Here is a 20,013-nt window from a genome sequence, read left to right as displayed (position 1 = left end):
TCCTTATCAAAATCTCCATCTTTATAAAAATTTTGTGTTATATTTTTTTAAATATATCGATGAGTTTGCACATAAATATAACTGGGCATTTTCAAGAACGTCGGCTCTGTCTACGTAAGGGATATAGGCATGATTACATATAATTATGTATGTATGTTCAAATAAATGCGAAGTTTAAGTAAAACTAGGGGACGGGGTATAAAACGTTAGTAAAAAAGAAACGTTTTTTCATATTTAGGTATATCTTTATTTTGTAAAGAATTAAACGGAAACCAATATTTACATTAACCTATTTACAAGAAATGCAATGGTACCTATGTAAACTTTAAATACCCAAAAAAGCCTTATTTACATAATGCATGAGACGAGTATCGTAAATTTTCAAAGTGTCATTTGAAAATTCACGTTATTTTTATTTATTTTTGAATATTTAAGTTGTCTATTCACGATCAACGAATTACCATTTACTTAAAAACATAAAGTAGACTTAATTCACCCGGGTTGGTCCACCTAGGTTAAATGAGTATACTATTTATTAGGCTTTAACTTGCACATCTATGAATGCAAGTAAATGATTTTTTGACAACCAGTCTCAAGTATATATCCGCCAAGAAGGATGAATAGATGTTGATAGAAAAAAAAAGTAAAAACTAGTATACAGCTACGCGTTTATACAAAAGGGAAGCAAGGTGATTCTTAATTAATCATGTCATAGACGTAGAAAAAAAGGCAGACGGAGTTTTACGATTCGGCAAAATGAAGTCGGCCCACTATACATGCCTCGCGCCAATGTGACAGTTGGCCGCCATTACGTAATAGGTGCGTCACAGATTATCTCACGAATGCAAGTTTTCCGTCACTCACACATGCGTACAATGCCGCCATTACGATGCTTCACTTTAAGCCACGCTGTGTCCGCCTTTTTTCCTACGTCTATGAGCCAAGTGATAACTTCCGTAATTCCTTCATATTGTACACGTATTGAGGATTTTCGGAATATTCATAGAATAAAAAAGCATGGAGATCGGTGCAATGTTTTGTCTGGAAAGACATACATACAAACATTCAATAGTAAAAGTACATCGTATCAAGGGAATCTACAATTTCATAATGACATCACCTAGTGTAAAAGTAAAATTTTTAGACATTACAAATGTCTGAAAGTAGAGTCATCCTGTGACCACTGTCGGTGCAACCCGGCCGAAACGTCAGGAGAATAACGGTATGTTCGTGTTAATTCCTGTTTAATGCATACATTAATTACCAACATAATATGGTTATCATCTAACATATATGAAACCTGCATCGTGTGGAAAATGACACCACCTGCTACAAGTTTATTTTCAGTCGAAACTCATGCTCATGTCGGAGGTGTTGGTGTGGTCGGAGCGGGGGTGGGGCGTGGCGGGGGTGAGCGGCGCGGGGGGCACCGCCACTTCCGGGAACGGGAACTGCGGGATCTCCTCGTCCGCGAACACTGGAACAATGTGGAGAATGGTATACACATATAATCTTCCTCCTGGCTTTAAGCCCCAGTTGCATCTTCACCTCTCCCTCGGGGTATTAATATAATAGAAGCAGGTTTCCTCACGATGTTTTCCTTCACCGTAGGAGCATCAGTAAGTATTCAAACTAATGTAGGTACATAACTTAAGGTACATGGCTGGGGTGGGACTTTTAGGCGCGATTGGTCCAATTCGCGATTGGTCCAAAGATGCAAAAAATGTCCAATTCGCGGTTGGTCCAATTCGCGGTTGGTCCAATTCGCGGTTAGTCCAATTCTCGGTTGGTCCAATTCGCGTTTGGTCCAATTCGCAGTTGGTCCAATTCGCGATAGGTCCAATTCGCGATTGGTCCAAAATCTTATTTTTTAAATACATAAATGGGAAATCACACAGATTGAATTAGCCCCAAAGTAAGAGAGACTTGTGTTATGGGATACTAACTCAACGATACTAGTATTTTCTAGTGCCATAAATAAGTCTGTCTTATTTTTTTCTTCCTTTTTTTAGTAATAAGTAAGAAAAAAAATTTGTTATATTATCTTTAAGGTTAATTTTCTTAACATACTTTTGATTTGATATGTATAATGTATACATAAATATGGTAATCTTTTTTTCTCCCTTATCTTGTGATGAGTAAGAGAAAAAAAAACATATTTTTATCATATTTATGTATATCTTTGAAGATTATTGTAATATCATACGTTTGACTAAAAATACGTATGAATATATAAATATGTGGCCATAGTTTTTTTCCCTTATCTTGTGATAAGTAAGAGAAAAAACGTATTTTTGTCACATTTATTTATATCTTTGAACATTATTATAATTTTGACTAAAAATACGTATGTATATATTTATATAAAGCCATATTTTTTTTCTACCTTATCTTGAGATAAGTAAGAGTATAAACATTTTTTTCTCTTATATATTTGATGAAAGATGTGATGAATGTGTTAAGTTTACGATCATAGTATATTTTTGATTTTTATTGAACTTGGTTCATTTTTTACGAAGTACTTACACAATTATAATTTATAAGAAGCTTGTAACACATATGTGATTGGTAATATGATTATGATAAATAAACAATACATGTACATAAAAATGTGTAATTGTATAATTATTAATCTATACATCTATACCTACTAATATTACAAAGAGGAAAAATTTATATTTTTGTATGTATGTATGTATGTTTGATATGAATAAACTCATAAACTACTGTCCTCATATTAAAAAAGTCTTTCATCGTTGGAAAGATGTTTCACAGGCGACGCTGGGGCGGACAGCTTGTTCATTGTTATGATTGGACCAATCGCGAATTGGACTAACCGCGAATTGGACCAACCGAGAATTGGACCAACTGCGAATTGGACCAGTCGCGAATTGGACCAACCGCGAATTGGACCAATCGCGAATTGGACAATTGGACCAATCGCGAATTGGACCAATCGCGCCTAAACGGGGTGGGATTTGAACCTGTGCCTTTATGCGCATCACGCACACGATGCTCGCTACACACATAGTATTCTAACAGTATATTAGGTATATACGAGTATAACACCATGTATACATATTACTTGATTCAATGTGGAATAGATTCCTTGCATGGTTGCGAAGGCCAGGCAGTAAGCAGTTCCGCCCAAACGCTTGTAATACGCCAGTGTGACATTGCCCTAACAGTTTACGAACCATTTTCATTCCACAAAGACGATTCTCCTTAGTCTTGTACTTTTGTCATCAATATTCAACTAGCAACCATAACTTATGAGAAGTAGGTGTTATATAGTATGTATATAACTAGTACTGTAGTATTAATGTTTCTTAATGTAGACAATGTGCATTCTTCCACGATTTAGATTTAAGAGATCTATATTTTTATATTGACGTCCGATGAAAATGCTGCAGTGTAGTTTGTTCCGCCGCTTCTTCTACACATGCGCTTCGAAAGCGTCAGTAGTTACAATAAGATTTAAGTGATGCGACGTCAACAAGTGACACCTTGTATCCAATTAAGAAAACAAGTTACCAGCGGCGGCAGCGTCCAGTTTGTCCAGAATGGCGTCCAGCAGCGTGTGCGCGACCACGTCGTCGGGGTCGCGCGCCAGCGCCGCGTGCGCCGAGCGCGCCGCGTCGGCCGGCCGGCCCAGCAGCGCCAGGCACAGCGCGGCCGCCGCCAGCGACGCCGCGCGCGCCGGCCGCAGCGCCAGCGCGCGCGAGTGCCACGACAGCGCCTCGCCCGCCCGGCCCAGCGCGCGCGCCGCGTGCCCCAGCGCGTCCAGCGTCGGCGCCCAGCGCGCGTCCAGCTGGGGGTCATGCGGTGCTCAGTCAATGGCAATTGCATCTTTTATTTTTGCTATACAACAATTTAAGGGCTCACCAAAATAGCTTTTGTTTTCCAAATTTTAGTACCCAGTAAAATAAATTAACTCCATATAAATTAAAATCAATCTATACTTAGTTTCCCAAAGTAAAACGTATTAAGCTTCAAAATAAGTATACACACGTCAGAATAATCGTACGTTGTGTACAAATATTCTTTTTGATTGCCAAAATGGATTAATGCTCACCAAATATTGTTTCACTAAAACAGTAACATTGATACCAAAATGTACAGTTCAAATTTGCTTTATTGTAATCAAATTATGTAACCAAAATCCAAAATATATTATGGTCAAGCTAAGATTACGTAATATAAACGTAATATATACGTAAAATATAAAGTGCCATTGATTATTTTTAAGTACAAATTAATCTTATAAGATAAGATTGTATAAGACTGTAATTATTGTGTTCCTTTTGAAGTGCCATTGATTATTCTTAAATTAATCTTATGAACACTTTAATAAAATTTCTGTTTTAATTTAGATTTTTTATTTCCTCATCTACCAATGGTTTGTTTCATTGTATACCTTAGTCATTATCTGTTGCAATAATTGACAACAAAGTAATTATGTAACTGCATAAAAATATATAATTAAATGCATAATGCATTAATTATGTAACTTGTGTTTGGTGTAATCAATATTATATTTGGTATGAAAAAAATATTTGCGGTTGACTGTAATTTTTTCCCTCAGCATAGATAACTAAAATGAAAGTAATAAAATAAAATATTGGTAACATCTCCTTAGCGATAATTTACAAAATTTGGACTCAAATTGACTTTAAAGGTGTGTATTTATTTTTATAGAATGTAATAAAAAGCAAAATAGCTTTATTTCTAGAATATTTTGTGATACACAATTTGGTGAGCATTTATCCGTTATGGCAGGCACTTCGAATTTATTGGAAGTAATATAGGTGCATTTCTGGTAGGCGTTTAAACACAAGCCATTTTTAAGTGCACACTAAAGATACATTAGTAAAGGAATTTTAAATTTGATAAACACAATGAGCTATCCCTCCACCAAAAATGACTCTTCGAATCGATATTCTGCTTTTTTGAAGTCGATTAAATTTCTGAAACTTTCTCTCGTGTGTAACAAACACTTTCCTGAAAATCGGTTCAGTGAAACGCGAGATAATCGCGGACAAACATACATACATACAAAGACACATACACAAACACAACAAACTGACAACCATCTTTTATGAAAACGATTAAAAACAATATAATAATATCTTCACGTCATCCATCTCAGCAACAGATCCCCGAAGTCTCCTGCCGCAAACTACTATAATATCTTTCTCGCTCACACCCGATTCGCTCAAAGCGCTGACGCTATATATCCATGACATTTCACTAAAATCTCATAACATCCTCACGTCATCCAGATCCTTGTTCCCCCTGGCGATGTCGAGCGCCCTGAGCAGCAGAGCCCTGAAGTCTCCTGCCGCCAACTACTATACAATATCCTCCTTGTTACACACCCGATGACATTTCACTAAAATCTCATAACATCCTCACGGCATCCAGATCCTTGTTCCCTATGACAATGTCCAGCGCCCTGAGCAGCAGAGCCCTGAAGTCTCCAGCCGCCAACTACTATACAATATCCTCCTTGCTTCACACCTGATGACATTTCACTAAAATCTCATAACATCCTCACGTCATCCAGATCCTTGTTGCCCCTGGCGATGTCGAGCGCCCTGAGCAGCAGAGCCCTGAAGTCTCCAGCCGCCAACTACTATACAATATCCTCCTTGTTTCACACCCGATGACATTTCACTAAAATCACATAATATCCTCACGACATCCAGATCCTTGTTCCCCCTGACTATGTCCAGCACCCTGAGCAGCAGACCCCTGAAGTCTCCAGCCGCCAACTACTATACAATATCCTCCTTGCTTCACACCCGATGACATTTCACTAAAATCTCATAACATCCTCACGTCATCCAGATCCTTGTTCCCCCTGGCGATGTCGAGCGCCCTGAGCAGCAGAGCCCGGGCGGCCCTGAAGTCGCCGGCCGCGAAGGCCGCCGCGCCCGCCTCGTGCGCCACGTGCGGCTCGTGCACCAGCGCCAGCACGCGCTCCCAGCGCCCCTTGGAGCCCTCCGCCTCGCCCGCTTGGGGCTCTGCGCACTGTGCATACATACGTATAACATATAATCACGTCTATATCCCTTGGGTAGACAGAGCGAACATAGCTTAATGATGGAATTGACATTTAAATAGGTTGCTAGCCCATCGCCTAAAAGAAGAAACCCAAGTTTATAAGCCTATCCCTTAGTCGCCTGTAGGGACACAATATATAAGTGTGAATGTTATGTGACAGCGATTTTGTATGAGAGCGACGAACGAATGACGTGTGGTCAGTTACTGCGCACTGACCCTCACGTGCATACGTAATTTAGATATTGGGAAATTTATTCATTAAATAAAAATAAAATTTAATTATATTAACATAGCACCAATAAATAGAAAGCAATCTGCCTGGTGGTAAGCAAGATGAGGCCTTATTGGTGCACGCATTCTCAAATAGTGCCTCTTCAGTCTGCTTTTCACTAGAATCTAGTTCTTAGTAAAATTCATCTCTCCGAGGCTTTATTTTATTCTATTCATAATTATTTTATTACTTTTTTTTATTTAATTTTTTATTAAACTAAGATATATTTACATTACATACATTAACTTATTACTTGAAAACCTAACAATACTCACGTCAACTCCATGATGTAAAGCGGCTGCTCTGGCGAGGAACTTGGCACTCATGCTGGGGTTGTTAAGCAGGGAACACTCCACACCCACATAGAGAGGGGGTAGGTGGCAGCCGCTCATCAATTGGCTGGCCTGAGGACAGAAACACTCCTCATCTTATTGTCATCCTCCTAAAGTTTGTCTGACACCAGGGACCTTCGAACTTCGGCTTATAGGTGTCGCCACAAGTCCCAAAAATAGAATCACGTGACGCTATAAGTCAAAAACAGCAGAAAGTGTAAATCGCGCAAGCAAAGATTTCACGGATTGGAGCATATATACAACTTCCGACACAACATCGTCAGAGCCGCGGTTCCCCAGGCATAACACCTAGCCTGGCGGAAGATTTTCCCTTTGGTGGTGGTCGAGCCAAATCATCGCTCCCGCTACACGTAAAATTGTTAAGTTTCCTCACGATATCCAACTTTACCCGTACGAGCATCGGTTGGTATGGAAACTAATGTACGTAACATAGAAAAGTGTAATTTATGTGTAGTAGTGAAGGTACCAAAGTAGAAGTATGAAAGCATTCTGCGTTCGTCCGAAGACAAGACCGTCTTGTCAACACTGCGCTTGCTCGGTGCGTGGTAACTTTTTTAAAACCTTTTGGCTCCATCGGCCTGTCTGTTCTACGTGATTTGGACAGAAATATTGCGTTCTAAATATCTATCTTCCACGCCAGTGAGTATTTTTAAGGTTTAAAATCTTCATTTGTGGCGTTGTACACTTTTAGCGATGGGAAAAAAAACGTTAAACTCGCGTCATGACATGTGAAGTGAGGGTAAATTCGTAAGATCATCAACATAGGGAAAATATGTCAATGGGTATGAACGGGCCGAGGGTCTGGTGGGTCAGTCAGAATAAAACCAGATTTTCGGATGTTCAAGGCGTCCTGTCTTAGTCAAAATTCGATTGTCCTTTTTTTTCATTAACTTGTCAGTCAGTTATGTTCAGTTAAAATGTCAAGTCAAAGTGTCTGTCTGTCCGTGGAGGCTGAACGGCCGCTACAGGGTATCAGTTTCATTGGAAATTCAAGTTGTACCTACTACGCCAGCATTCTCTAAGTGCAACCCCTTGTAGGTATATGTTTTTAAGACTTTATATGTGAAAAGTCGGTGCCGTGTGGTTCCCGGCACCAATACAAAAAAGAATAGGACCACTCCATCTCTTTCCCATGGATGTCGATAAAGGCGACTAAGGGATAGGCCTACAAACTTGGGATTCTTTTTTAGGCGATGGGCTAGCAACCTGCCACTATTTGAATCTCAATTCTATCATTAAGCCAAACAGCTGAATGTGGCCATTCAGTATTTTCAAGACTGTTGGCTCTGTCTACCCCGCAAGGGATATAGACGTGACCATACGTATATATGTATGAGAAACGTCTCGGGCATGCACCTGAATGACCTTTATGTACCCCTACCTTGAAGTAGGCGGCCATTGCCTGGTCGTGCTCACTCTCCCGGGCGAAGCTGTGGCCGTACAGCAGCCACACGCAGCCCGCGCCCGGCTCCAGGCACTTGGCTTTGCTGAGGTAGCGACGACAGAACTCGCTTTTACCTGCAGAGAAACAACATCAATCTATTATGTAAATCAGTGGTGTTTATCCGCGTCCGGTGAATGCCATTCCCGTGGGAATTTCGGGAAGTCTTTTCTTAGTGAATTCTAGACAACATAAGGAACCGACACGCTACATTTAAAATCTTGGCTATTTGGGCTTTGGGCTGTGCTTCATCAGTTAGTAATTATATAAACTAGTATTTTTCTCGCGACTTGGTACAATGACATGCTTAATATAGTTTCTTTCTGTTTTCGAGGCATTTAAAAGGTCTTCCTTTGGCAAGAGCCTTACTTTTTATTTTATTCTAATAAACATTGCTTCCCATAGGTAGGCAATTTGGTCAGGTACTACATTGACGCACAGCCAAGAGTTTTTAGATCCTAACCCATATATCAATGCTACTCACCAATTAGATAGTAATTCACTGCAAACCACTAAGTACCCTCCTAAGGGTAGGCGTCTACCAGGGTGTGGGCAAACGAGTACAGCTAGGCACTCTTCTCAAATACCACAATACAGGCGGCCATCACAGCCACGCAAGCCCAGGGTTCAATACAACTAGAATGTATTTCCTCACGACTGACTGATGCGAACACATAATCTTCTTCTAGCTTCTACTGTATCTTCGTACTAACATACAGCCAAGGATCATTAAGATCCTTGGTCATGATAACTCACCAATCAGATAATAGTAACATCCGACCGCGAACCACGACGTCCACTCCTGCGGGTAGGCGTCCACCAAGGTGTGGGCGAAGGCGAACAGGTCGGCGGTCTTCCTGAGCTCCACGAGGCAGGCGGCGCGGACCGCCACGCAGGCCCAGGGCTCCGGCAGCGCGGCCAGCGCCGGCCGCCAGCGCGCCGCGCCGCACAGCCGCCGCGCGCGGCACGCCGCCGCCTCCGCCGTGCGGGCTCGGACCGCTTCTACTTCTTGCGCCATCTGGGGCGAACGAACGGACACAATTTACATTAATTAATTGTTATGTTTTTTTAATTTATAATAAATTAATTAACTTTATTTGTCTAATAGAAAAGGGTATATTAAGATGGTTTGGTCATGTGGAAAGGATGAATGTAAGTAGGTTGACTAAGCAGATATACAAGAAGAGTGGAGGGAAAGGTCGGAGTGGGAAGTCCTAGACGAACGTATCTTGATCAAATTAAGGACGTCCTGGTAAAGGGTCAGGTCAAGAGCACCCGAAACCGGCGAGCTTGCATGAAGAGAGTTATGTATGTGGATGAAGCGAAGAAAGTATGCAGAGATCGTGTCAAGTGGAAAGAGGTAGTCTCTGCCTACCCCTCCGGGAAAGAGGCGTGATTTTAATGTACGTTTAATCTGTCTCTCTCTCTCTCTCAATTCTTCCCAGTGAATGTAGTTATTGTTGTTCAATTATATATTATCCACACTTGGTAATTCACAAATGTTAAACTTACTGGACAATCCATGGTGGGCGGTATAGCGGCAGGCGAGGGCGGCACGTACCGCTGCAACCGCTCGTAGTAGGCCATCCGAACTAATATACCTTCCGCTGAGCTAAGCTGCTGGCTGATCGGCAGTGATTCTATTAGTTCCAATTCTAAAAAAAGAGATTGAGAATTTTAGATAAGTTTATAATTCTGGTTTGATTTTAAAACTGAGATTTAAGGCATTAGTATTGGTCAATATTTAACTCGCTTCGCTGTCGCCACTTCGATCAGCGTCGATGGACAACGAGCTTTAGAGTTTAAAAATTTGACGTTTTTTTTTTCAGTTTGTCATAGGCACAGTTAAGTAGTTATTTAGTTCTCATATTTCTTTTTAATTTTCTTGCTAATCCAATGTGCTTTGCACACGTGGGTCTTATCCCATCCATCCATATCATACATATTTACCACTGTCTTCATTGCTTCTTCTTATATATCTCAACTGAAACAACTTATTGAGATGCAGGTGAAATGTTAGCTATATCATTTACTACGCCACAGGCAAATTGCCCTAAGTACATTTCTTATAACACCTGCATATTATAATATACCTTTTTAATGTATATTTAGTTCTGTATTTCCAAAGTTCTTATAAACAAACAATAAACTTTACATTGTTTTCAAGACAAAATATCAAGTACCTTGTTTTGAAGTAAGCGCATGTTGATCTAGCAACAAATCTAGGGCTTCATAGCAAGCGCAGTCCGCCCTTAGAGCGGAGGTCAGGGCTTCCGCAGCCGCTTCCCTCCTCTCTAAACTTGACAGAGCTTTTGCTTGCCACACTAATACCCCTGCAAGCGCTCTCTGTAAACAACACACATTTTGGTAGATATTTTGTTATTTATTTTAATATGTTTTTTTAATCTTCAGTGTATGTACCAAATAAACAATTTTTCTTTTGTTTTATCAATTTGTTTAGTCAATGTAAAAGGCACTCACTCCACATTCTCTTCTCCGTTGTAAACAACTTGAGGACTTTCAAGGCAAGAGAATAGGCATTATTTTAGCTTGCATGAAACACCTTGGGCCTCATCTTACTTAGATTGAGGTCAAACACACTGTGCCATAAAAAATAGCCTAATGAAAGGCAGCAAAGGGTAATATTTTATGACAAAAAATCTTTTTCATTATTTTTGTCAAATTCATGGAAAGCCTTGGTGATATACATAACATGAAAATAAAATAACCTACATACAAAAATATCAAAATTTTACTTTTTGATAATTTTAATAATTACTTACATTATGTGTCTGGTCAGTGTTCCGAGGCTCCAATAATGCTGGATCACACTCATCAAACATGCTAAGGGCAGTCGCTGGTTCTTTTGCAGTCAGGAACGCTCTCATCACCACTCCAAGGCACAATAAGTGCCTCCTGCAACATTTGATTCAGTATTAAATGGTTGTACACCATGTGACGTTTGGCCAGCGCAAAATAGAAAAAAAATACGAGTTTTCAGAATAAAGCAGACTGTAGTTAATATTTCAGTCATTTTTCATAACAAATTTTAAACAAAGTACCTTTTATGTTTTTTTCGGAGTGAAGATATTAATTGATAAATGCCTACATTTTCTTACAAAATTAAATAACAGAATACAGCAACAGAGTACAGTACATGCTTCTAAAAACATACTTGTGTAGGCCTCTTGTAGTGACTGCATGTGCAGCTCTATGAAGCTCCCCCCGAGCCAACATGGCACTGGCCAAGAGCCAGATATCGTCTCCACTAGCCTGGCCATTGCCGCTACCGGCTGCAGCTGCAGCATCAGCCCAGAAAAATGCACTTGTCCACTGTCCCTAGACAATGAATATACAGGTTATATTAAGCTTGTAAATTGACAAGTATTGGTAAATGGTAGTTGTTCACATATTTAACTTACCAATTCTGAGTACTGTTTTACAAGAGATCGCATAAATTCGATGTTTAAACAATCCATATTAGTAGCAGATTCTGCTTTAGCCATGGCAACTGATGAATGAATTATTAATATGTGAACAGAAATCAACTACACCTACATTTACACCATATAATTATAAATAGTACCTAATTAAAATGAAATTAATTTACAGGTTGAAAAATACATTCGCGCCGTATAGAAATTCGCAATTTGATTTGTTTTGTTGTTGTGATGTTCGAAACGGTGTTTGTAATGTGACAATGACAGTTCCTATTTGTTTTTTTTTCTATGCTGCTTAGACGCTAGTCATTGGAACTTGATCAAAAAATATATTGTTAACCCGTCCAACCTCAAACCGCATAAAAAGCTAACATTTAAAATATTTTCTACACGATATAAGTTTGCAATAGATAGGTATTATATTTTTATAAATAACTTTATTTTTATAAATAAATTTGGTAGACAATATTAGATTTTACACTGTGAGGGTTGAAAATTCATGGTTTATTTTAATAATGTTTTCGTCATGGTTGGCTGTTATGTGGCCCATCTTGGCAAAAAATTACGATCCGTTTTACAGAAAATATTTTTATTCAACCTATCTTTGCCATGCGTGCTGTCAACTGACAGTTTGAATTTTGATGACGGAAAGAAAAAGGTTATAAACAGAAAAATAGGAATTAAGTTAAATTTAATTTATTTATTGTTAATTAGAAAATAATATTATACAGGTGTTTAATAACTAGTTGTACAGCGTTTCATAATCTTTGATTCCTTTTTGCGAAGTCTAATAAACTCGGGAGAAGCAACGTGTCCTAGGTTAGGCCGTTAGCGAATCATGTTAATACAATACTTTAAATAACATGACTGAAAGGAAAATGTGCAAATTCTACAATTTGAACGTGCCTGATCGTCGTTCTGGGGAGGGAGGGCAAGGTGGCCAGGTGCAGAACCATGGCAACAATGAAGAAGATGAGAGGAACTCCGAGGAGTACGCGCCGCCGCCAGTGCCTCCACACGAACACAAACTGGAGTACAGCTATTGGATGTGGTTCTCACGGCGACCCCCCGCCCGCGAGCTGTCTGCCTCCACCACCGGCTATGGCCAGGTCTGTTCACACTAACATCATACTTATGCTCAGTAACAAACCTAGGAGCAAATAATCCAATTGGATTATTTGACTATAGAATGATGCACTATTTGAAAACTTTAGTACCTATTGTAACTTTTTTTACATATGAAAGTGATTGATGTGTAAGGTAGATTAACATAATGTAACATTTATTTTTGATATTTACCATCTTTAGTAGTAGACTTGATAGAAATAACTGGGAACCTTAAATTACCCATAAAAAACCCATAGTTGAAAGTTTATATTTACAGCACATCCTAATGTGTCAATGTTAATATTGTGGTACAATTTCCAATTAGACTAGTAGAAGATCCTGTCCCATGTGTTACAAGAGTGAGTCTGATTGGACATTATTTGACTCATCAGATAAATAGGGCAAACTTTTTTTAATGTTTAATCAGTCAATGCTATATTCACTGTTACTTATAAAATATTAAAAAAAGAAAAAAAAATTGTCAGACCAATTAACATTCATCTTCAAATAAAATTAAGTTTTATTTCAGATTTAATCCAGATCTTTTAACTATTTTTCAGATTGTAATGCATATTAAGTAAGAATGATAGAGTTTTAGTAATAAAGGGAAATGACCAAGTATTCTGTTGTTGCGCCTCTGATAATAATTTTATTCTCATAAAATAATAGGTACAATGTGGCCTTTCAGTCTTTGTTAGACTGTTGGCTCTATCTACCCCGCAAGGGATGTAGAGTTTTTGTACATTAAAATGAGTAAAAAAATATAATATATAAAATAAAAATTGAATCAACTGACCATATTAACTTGTTGCTTTTGAAGTAGCTGGACTATCCTCTTGTTCATTACCCTCAAGTTAGAATAATGATTTTTTTTAAATATTTTTTATATAATCCACTATTTGTTGTGAGGCACTTAAATTGCCTGTGTCCATAAAGTTCATATGAAAAATCATAGTCACTTTGTGATAGAATTTAAATTCAATTTAAAATTGACAATTATACTTCTCACAAACAAATTTGATACATATGTTAATTAAAAAAAATACATTCAAAAACCAATTTACAGCCGTGAGAAGAAAAAGCAACACCTATATAGTTATATACCATATCATAGTTAAAAAAAAAATTAATTAAATTAATTTCATTATTTACCTTCAGTTGATAATATATTTATTCTTTATCGAAACAATTACAATTTGTAATTTGTTTAGTACATAACGAGGGTAATAGTCAATCTCTTTACTAGGCGTTACGTCTGGTGGGTCGGGTGGCCAGCGTGGAACAATAGCGGGGGCTGTACACGCAAAAACATCAAAATTTTACTTTTTGATAATTTTAATAATCAACTTACATTATGTGTCTGATCAGTATTCCTAGGCTCCAATAATGCTGGATCACACTCATCAATCAATCAATCACACTCGTCAATCTCTATTCTAGGCGTTACGTCTGGTGGGTCGGGTGGGCAGCGTGGAACAATGGTGGGGGCTGTACACGCATCTTGCGCGGCCCGCGGACCTGCCGCCGCTATCAGACCTGCACCTCTTCAAACTCGGCATCAAGCCGATGTGGGAGGACCCCGCAAACGTTAATGGCGGCAAGTGGGTGAGTTACAGACTCATATGTCACGTCTTAATCCCTTATTTGGTGGACAGAGTCGAAAGTCATAAGAGTCAGAAGGCCATGTTTAGTTAGATGGCATAATGATGGAATAGAAGTTCAGGTTTGGTTATTTGGAACAAGTTGCTGACACGTCATCTAAAATTTTTTTTCAAATTGAGTACCTCTTCCTTTGTTTAAGTCAGTTGAAAAGGGAAATGAGTTTATTGATAACAAAATGATGTTATTTTCATGACAGTATTTACTCAGCTTCATTGTCATGTGAGTTTTGTGACCGTCGACAAAAACCAGTACTGGTTTTTTCACTTTGTTTTCATCTATCCACTTGGATAGACATTTAGAAATATAATCGAAGAAAATATCTGCCTTCATCCAACCAGTGTCAGATTTACTGAGAAACCAACCATCAGGCATACTATTTATAACATCTTTGGGGGGTCTGATGTACGGGAAAACTACACAGGGAGGTAAAATATCGCCCATAGCGGAAAGAAAAGCTAAAACCGTGACTGCTTCCTTTTCTTTGCCCTTTACTATTTGGTATACATTTTTATATCCTCTGGGCGCTATCACTTTTCCCGTTTTTGGGCATAGCATGAAGCTTGTTTCGTCACCGTTTAAAATTCTTTTGGAGTCCTCTAACACGTCGAGTGCTTGATTTTCCCTTAGATAATCTGTGAGTTTCTCAAACCACTTTATTATACTCTCTTCAGTTATTACTGCCCTTCCCTTTGAATTAGCTTCAGGTGTTCTCATTGAAAACATATTGTTACGTCTGAAAAAAGAATTCATCCACTTCTTGCCTGGTCTTCCATTTACAAACGGGTTAGGCCTGCCGTCTTCTATCATCATATCCTGGACAGTATTAAGAAGGTTGTCAGGTTTCATCCCGAAACCACAAGTTGCAATCTCTTTCAACCACGTTGCAATTTCTGCTTCTTCTAATTTGTTAAGGACGGAATCTGGACCCATTTTTCTAGGCCCTTCAGGAACTCGTAGATGAAGTCTATCTTGAATTGTGCCTCGAGGAACCCCATGGTTTCTACTAGCTTCTCTAATAGACATGCCATTTTTAATAGCGTCTAAAGCTTGAGTATGTTTCTCTTCGGGGTATTGTAATATGGGTCTCGAAAGAGACATATGGAACTGTAAAAAATAAACAATACCAACAAATTAAGGAAATACTTAGTATTTAAGGTCTTATTAAATTAACCGATAAATTAAGCAGCGTGAGTTACGGATGGCTGAACACTGGATTCACCCTTCCCAGTACTCGGCCGTGGTTTAAACAAAACTAGTTAGGCGGCCGACTACTGGATTTTTGATGAAATGTTGTATGGCATGTTAATACTAAATAAAAATGTGAATTTCAGACTTTAAAATGATACCAATAAGACTTTAATTTAAAAATATGCGTAAATTCCAGTACTCAGCCGGGGGTGGCTGAACACTGGATAAGGTAAAAGAAACGCATACCCAGTAGTCAGCCACCTCATTATTTAAATAACTATAAAGAAACTGTTATATTACTTATTTGATTTTGACGTTAAAAATGTACATCGAGTATATTTTAATAAGACATGATGTAAAAGTTAATAAGAAATCACAATAACTCACCTTCTTCTCGGACACCTCCCACTAAGAAAATTTTAGCGCGCACGCCGCCTCTTCACTCGCCAAGTGACAACGTTGAAATGGAACCCGAATACTATTTCTTGCAACCGCGTGGCGTCATTCTGATCTTCCGAACTGACCAATAAGAAGCCAAAGCCTTTTTCAAAAGTGACCTGATTGGATTATTTGCAATAGAACGCTATTCTTATAGGATATTAGCCGGAAAAGGCTGACCACTGGTGCGGGGCTAACTACTGGTGGCCGTACCCTAGACGTGATTGTATGTACATATGTATGTAACCCAAATTCATGCAAAATAACTTGAATGGGTTATAGTGAAGATAAAAAAAACACCTGCATGATAACACATTTTGTAAACAAAAGTGAGACTTGCATGACTTGTTTACTATTGTAAGATAGTCATTGAATTCAATTTTAATAGTCATTGAAAGAAAGTATAAACTTTAAAATAAATGTACACATCGCATTCTTATTGAATTTTAAACCCATGTGGGGGAGAAGACCTTACCTTTTGAAAAAGAGGTGTGTTCAGCTGTGCCCGCGACTTCACCCGCGTGGAATACTTATTTTGGGCATCATTGAAGCCCTTAAGGATGAATAATTTTCCCCGTTTTTTTCACATATTCCATTATTTCTTTGCTTCTTATAGTTGCAGCTTGGTGTTATATAGCCTAAAGCCTTCTTCGATAAATTATCTATTTAACGCAAAAACAATTTTTCAATTCGAACCAGTAGTTCCTGATATTAGCGTGTTCAAACAAACAAACAAACTCTTCAGCTTTATAATAATATTAATTTAGATTTGCTAGATTTCCGAAGGTTAGCTGAAGCAATATGAATGTTACCTCGAAATAGCCTTACAGTATCCTAAAAACACTTTTGATACGGTATCCTGAGAACTGGTCCCGTGTTCCAGGTGGTACGATTGCGTAAGGCGCAGACGGGGCGTGCGTGGGAAGATCTCTGCATGGCGATGCTCGGCGAGCAATTCATGGTGGGCGCCGAGCTCTGCGGCGTGGTGCTCTCTGTGCGTTTTCAGGTGAGACACGTGTTCAGGCTGTGACCCCAGCAGGCAAACTGTTAGCGGCCGACTGAGCCGCAAATTTGTGGCGAACTGAAATTTGATTTAGCTGCAAACTCAGATCGATTTCCGTGCGTCGCAAGCAAAATGTTAGCCGCTTATTTATGTCGACCGACCCTAAATGTGGTCACAGTACTAATACACCTCCACCGTCGAGTCACGCCAAGGTTCTTCCACCTGGCGATAGTGCGCTGTGCGCCTTTACACCATGTTCAGGGATTGAATGAGTCACCTGTTTTTTATTTTGTTTATTTAAAACTTTATTGAACCTGAAACGTAACATAGCAAACAGATAAATAATCCGTTGTCAATTTCAGAGTGAGAAAATTACACATATTTTTATTAATAATGTATAGACATATTTATAATTAAGAATATCATATTTTTTACCTAACCTTCGCACATCTTTTTACAAGGAAAGCTAACCATTAGATCATAGTTATAGATCTAGAATAGAACCATGATCAAACTGGGGTAGGTCATTTGCAAGGTCACAGAGGATAGATAACTCATCGATCGTTGTCATTGGCTAACCCTGGGCTTCTTTCTAGTGAAGATGCAACCAGAAATAATATGAATAATAAAAATTAAGATTCAACCTAGCCATCGAAGTCTAAAAAAAAGAGTATTTCCAGGAGGATCACCTAGCGGTATGGCACCGGACGGCGTCCGACACACTAGCGGCGTCCCGCGTGCGCGACGCCCTCCGCCGCATACTGCAGCTGCCCGCCTCCGTTCCCATTGAATACAAAGCCCATGGAGACTGCCTCAGGGCTTCCGCCTCGCGCTCCGACAACAACGACACAGACCACACCCGCTCCTAGCACACACAAGGTGATAATCACAGCCCGTAATACGTAGACTCTTTGACCTGATTCATAGCTTTTGGGAATCGATCGGATTTGTAACTTGAAAGACTACCATTTAAAATATCTTTTGAGAACCCAAGATTGGATTGGTAAGATTTTGTTTTGAGAACTAAAGATTGAACTAGTACAACTTCTTGTTTTGACACTCGGTAAAGTCAATAGCACGATTATTAATTTTAATAATAATAATTTACATGAAATCCAAAAATAAATGCGTGACACAAACAGTGCATAAAATGCATTTTTTTGGTAATTGCTTGATCTCTGACAGTTATAATAACATCAATAACATCAAAATATGTTTCAGTTTCTGAAAAACATATTTCCATTGACATGGAATGGGGCTTTACAATTTGAAGCAACCTCTAATTTTTGCTCTTCATTCAACCAACACTACATCCTTTTATCTGAATTATTTTACCATATGACCGGATGATCTCATATTCACCCTGAGAATGGGAATCAAGTAAAACTCAAAATTATCCAGATATATTAATGGAAAATATACTGTTCTCAAAATATTAATGCCACGATTCGGGACATCAGGCTGTTCCAAATCTCCAAATTTGATCACCATATTTCAAAAAAAAATTATATGAATGTTCCTCAAGCTATAAGTATTAAAAATTAAATCATTTTTGTAGATTAAATAATATTCTCGAAAATAATTAATAAAATATGTACCGTCTTTGATATTAATTTGTAGAAAATTTACCGTGAAACTAATTGAATATGCTGTACATAATGAAATTGTTTTTATGTAAAATGTTTGTCGTCTTATAGTGAGTCAGTCAATCTGTAACGAGTTCACACCGAACTGGCCTTTAGAAGGAAATACTGTCAACTTACCCCTCAAGTGAACATTGCTGGTTTTCACGAAGTTAAAATATCTTCAATGTTTTAATCAAATCAATACAATATCTGCTGTATACAAGTGACTTTTTCACATTAATTGTAGCAAATATGAAGCTCAGTTCAATATCAATAAATATTAAGGCAGTTAAGAAGTTAGCGTATGTAATGAAAACTTTTTTAATGAATTAAAAAAAATATAGAAGGAATGGCCATAGAATTCGTTTTTACCTAGATGCGAATAAATTTTAAAATTGACTAAAACTTCGTGGTGGCAGAGGTTAGCAAAGACTTAGTGAAGTGAACAGATTTGTATTACTAATACGGTAACGTTGTGATTATTCGATAAAGATGACAGTGAGTAAAATTTTTATCAATTTTGCATATTATTATTCATAAAAAGTTAAATTATAAGCTGGATTATTTACGTTCAGTTTTGGATGTGCGTGTAGCTTTAAAATACACATCCAAAATTAAAAATCTAATGTCAAAACGTCACGCGCGAGTCTAAAGCAGAGTATAATACACCGGGCCAACGAGCGTTGGCATGAATGTTCGTTGGCTATACACAATTATTTTCTCCATCTTTGAGGTAATCCAAAGTGTTATATACAGATAACGTAAGACATGCCTTGTCAACGTTCGTGAATAAAAGGCCTGGTGTGTACCTGGCTTAAGTCTTAAGAGAATTAGTCATTTAACTTTTTAAATGAGAATGTGAACTGCACTTTAAATGTTCACATCTTCAAATAAACGGTAATGTTTGACTGTTGATTTCTCGCCTCTCCGATCGAAAGTGTCAGTTCGTATAAAAATTAAATAAACAGAATGTCAATAGGCTATCAAGTGTCTCCAATGAGTGCCGCGCCGTTCTCACCAAATGTCGTCGGTTCGAGCGATGTACATATAGTGAAATTGTAATGCGTTGTGTAAGCGCGAGACGTTTGTGAGAACGTGCGCAAGCGCAGCTCCGTTCCCTGTACTGTACAGAATGATTGCTGAAAATAAAGATCAGACTTTGTATACTTCATGTGTGTTTTCTTTTGTTAAATACAAAGCGTGTTTAAGGGTTAATTTATACTAGGGCAGAGTCGAAGCGCATGGAAGCGTCAAATTCTTCACAACTAAAGCGAAACCGCACGCCGCACCAATCAGCCTTGGCGCTCACGCGCAGACGCGAATTCAGAGGAAAGTGCGCGTCTTTTTAAAACCTCAGAAGCAATGCGTGCGTTACGCTGTGGGGTTAAGGTTGAATTTGTTATGTTCAGTTTTGGATAG

The 20,013-nt window shown here is 38.5% G+C and overlaps 3 protein-coding genes across 3 annotated transcripts; 1 reads left to right on the top strand and 2 right to left on the bottom strand.

Moving 5' to 3' along the window:
- Window positions 1–245: 245 nt before the first annotated feature.
- LOC106136820 (cell division cycle protein 16 homolog) lies at window positions 246–11,809 on the bottom strand. Its single transcript, XM_013337477.2, has 11 exons — window positions 11,554–11,809; window positions 11,307–11,470; window positions 10,915–11,047; window positions 10,315–10,477; window positions 9,644–9,786; window positions 8,888–9,149; window positions 8,072–8,208; window positions 6,613–6,741; window positions 5,842–6,033; window positions 3,535–3,811; window positions 246–1,477 (listed from the first exon to the last, which is right to left on the bottom strand). The coding sequence occupies exons 1-11, from the start codon at window positions 11,635–11,637 to the stop codon at window positions 1,344–1,346; spliced, it is 1,818 nt and encodes a 605-aa protein (XP_013192931.1). The 5' UTR covers window positions 11,638–11,809; the 3' UTR covers window positions 246–1,343.
- Window positions 11,810–12,182: 373 nt separating this feature from the next.
- On the top strand, window positions 12,183–19,763 carry LOC106136808 (eukaryotic translation initiation factor 4E type 2). The gene is made up of 4 exons (XM_013337459.2): window positions 12,183–12,680; window positions 14,119–14,283; window positions 16,850–16,972; window positions 17,650–19,763. The coding sequence occupies exons 1-4, from the start codon at window positions 12,435–12,437 to the stop codon at window positions 17,836–17,838; spliced, it is 723 nt and encodes a 240-aa protein (XP_013192913.1). The 5' UTR covers window positions 12,183–12,434; the 3' UTR covers window positions 17,839–19,763.
- LOC106136806 (uncharacterized) lies at window positions 14,280–16,159 on the bottom strand. Its single transcript, XM_060946166.1, has 2 exons — window positions 15,916–16,159; window positions 14,280–15,444 (listed from the first exon to the last, which is right to left on the bottom strand). Exon 2 carries the CDS (start codon window positions 15,436–15,438, stop codon window positions 14,437–14,439), a length of 1,002 nt encoding a protein of 333 aa, XP_060802149.1. The 5' UTR covers window positions 15,439–15,444; window positions 15,916–16,159; the 3' UTR covers window positions 14,280–14,436.
- Window positions 19,764–20,013: the final 250 nt, after the last annotated feature.

This window comes from Amyelois transitella, chromosome 10 (genome assembly GCF_032362555.1).
Source record: "Amyelois transitella isolate CPQ chromosome 10, ilAmyTran1.1, whole genome shotgun sequence".
NCBI classification, from domain to species: domain Eukaryota; kingdom Metazoa; phylum Arthropoda; class Insecta; order Lepidoptera; family Pyralidae; genus Amyelois; species Amyelois transitella.
Note: the sequence above shows the minus strand (reverse complement) of the source record. Positions and strands in the feature narration are given on the sequence as shown.

Excerpts from the sequence above, each read along its gene's own strand:
- LOC106136808 (XM_013337459.2), top strand. The coding sequence starts at position 12,435 with ATGACTGAAAGGAAAATGTGCAAATTCTACAATTTGAACGTGCCTGAT. Across the intron at positions 12,681-14,118 it reads CCACCACCGGCTATGGCCAG|GCGTTACGTCTGGTGGGTCG; the intron begins GTCTGTTCACAC and ends TCTCTATTCTAG. Across the intron at positions 16,973-17,649 it reads TGCTCTCTGTGCGTTTTCAG|GAGGATCACCTAGCGGTATG; the intron begins GTGAGACACGTG and ends GAGTATTTCCAG.
- LOC106136806 (XM_060946166.1), bottom strand. The coding sequence starts at position 15,438 with ATGTCTCTTTCGAGACCCATATTACAATACCCCGAAGAGAAACATACT.
- LOC106136820 (XM_013337477.2), bottom strand. The coding sequence starts at position 11,637 with ATGGCTAAAGCAGAATCTGCTACTAATATGGATTGTTTAAACATCGAA. Across the intron at positions 11,471-11,553 it reads TAAAACAGTACTCAGAATTG|GGACAGTGGACAAGTGCATT; the intron begins GTAAGTTAAATA and ends TTCATTGTCTAG. Across the intron at positions 10,478-10,914 it reads ACACTGACCAGACACATAAT|AGAGCGCTTGCAGGGGTATT; the intron begins GTAAGTAATTAT and ends TGTTGTTTACAG.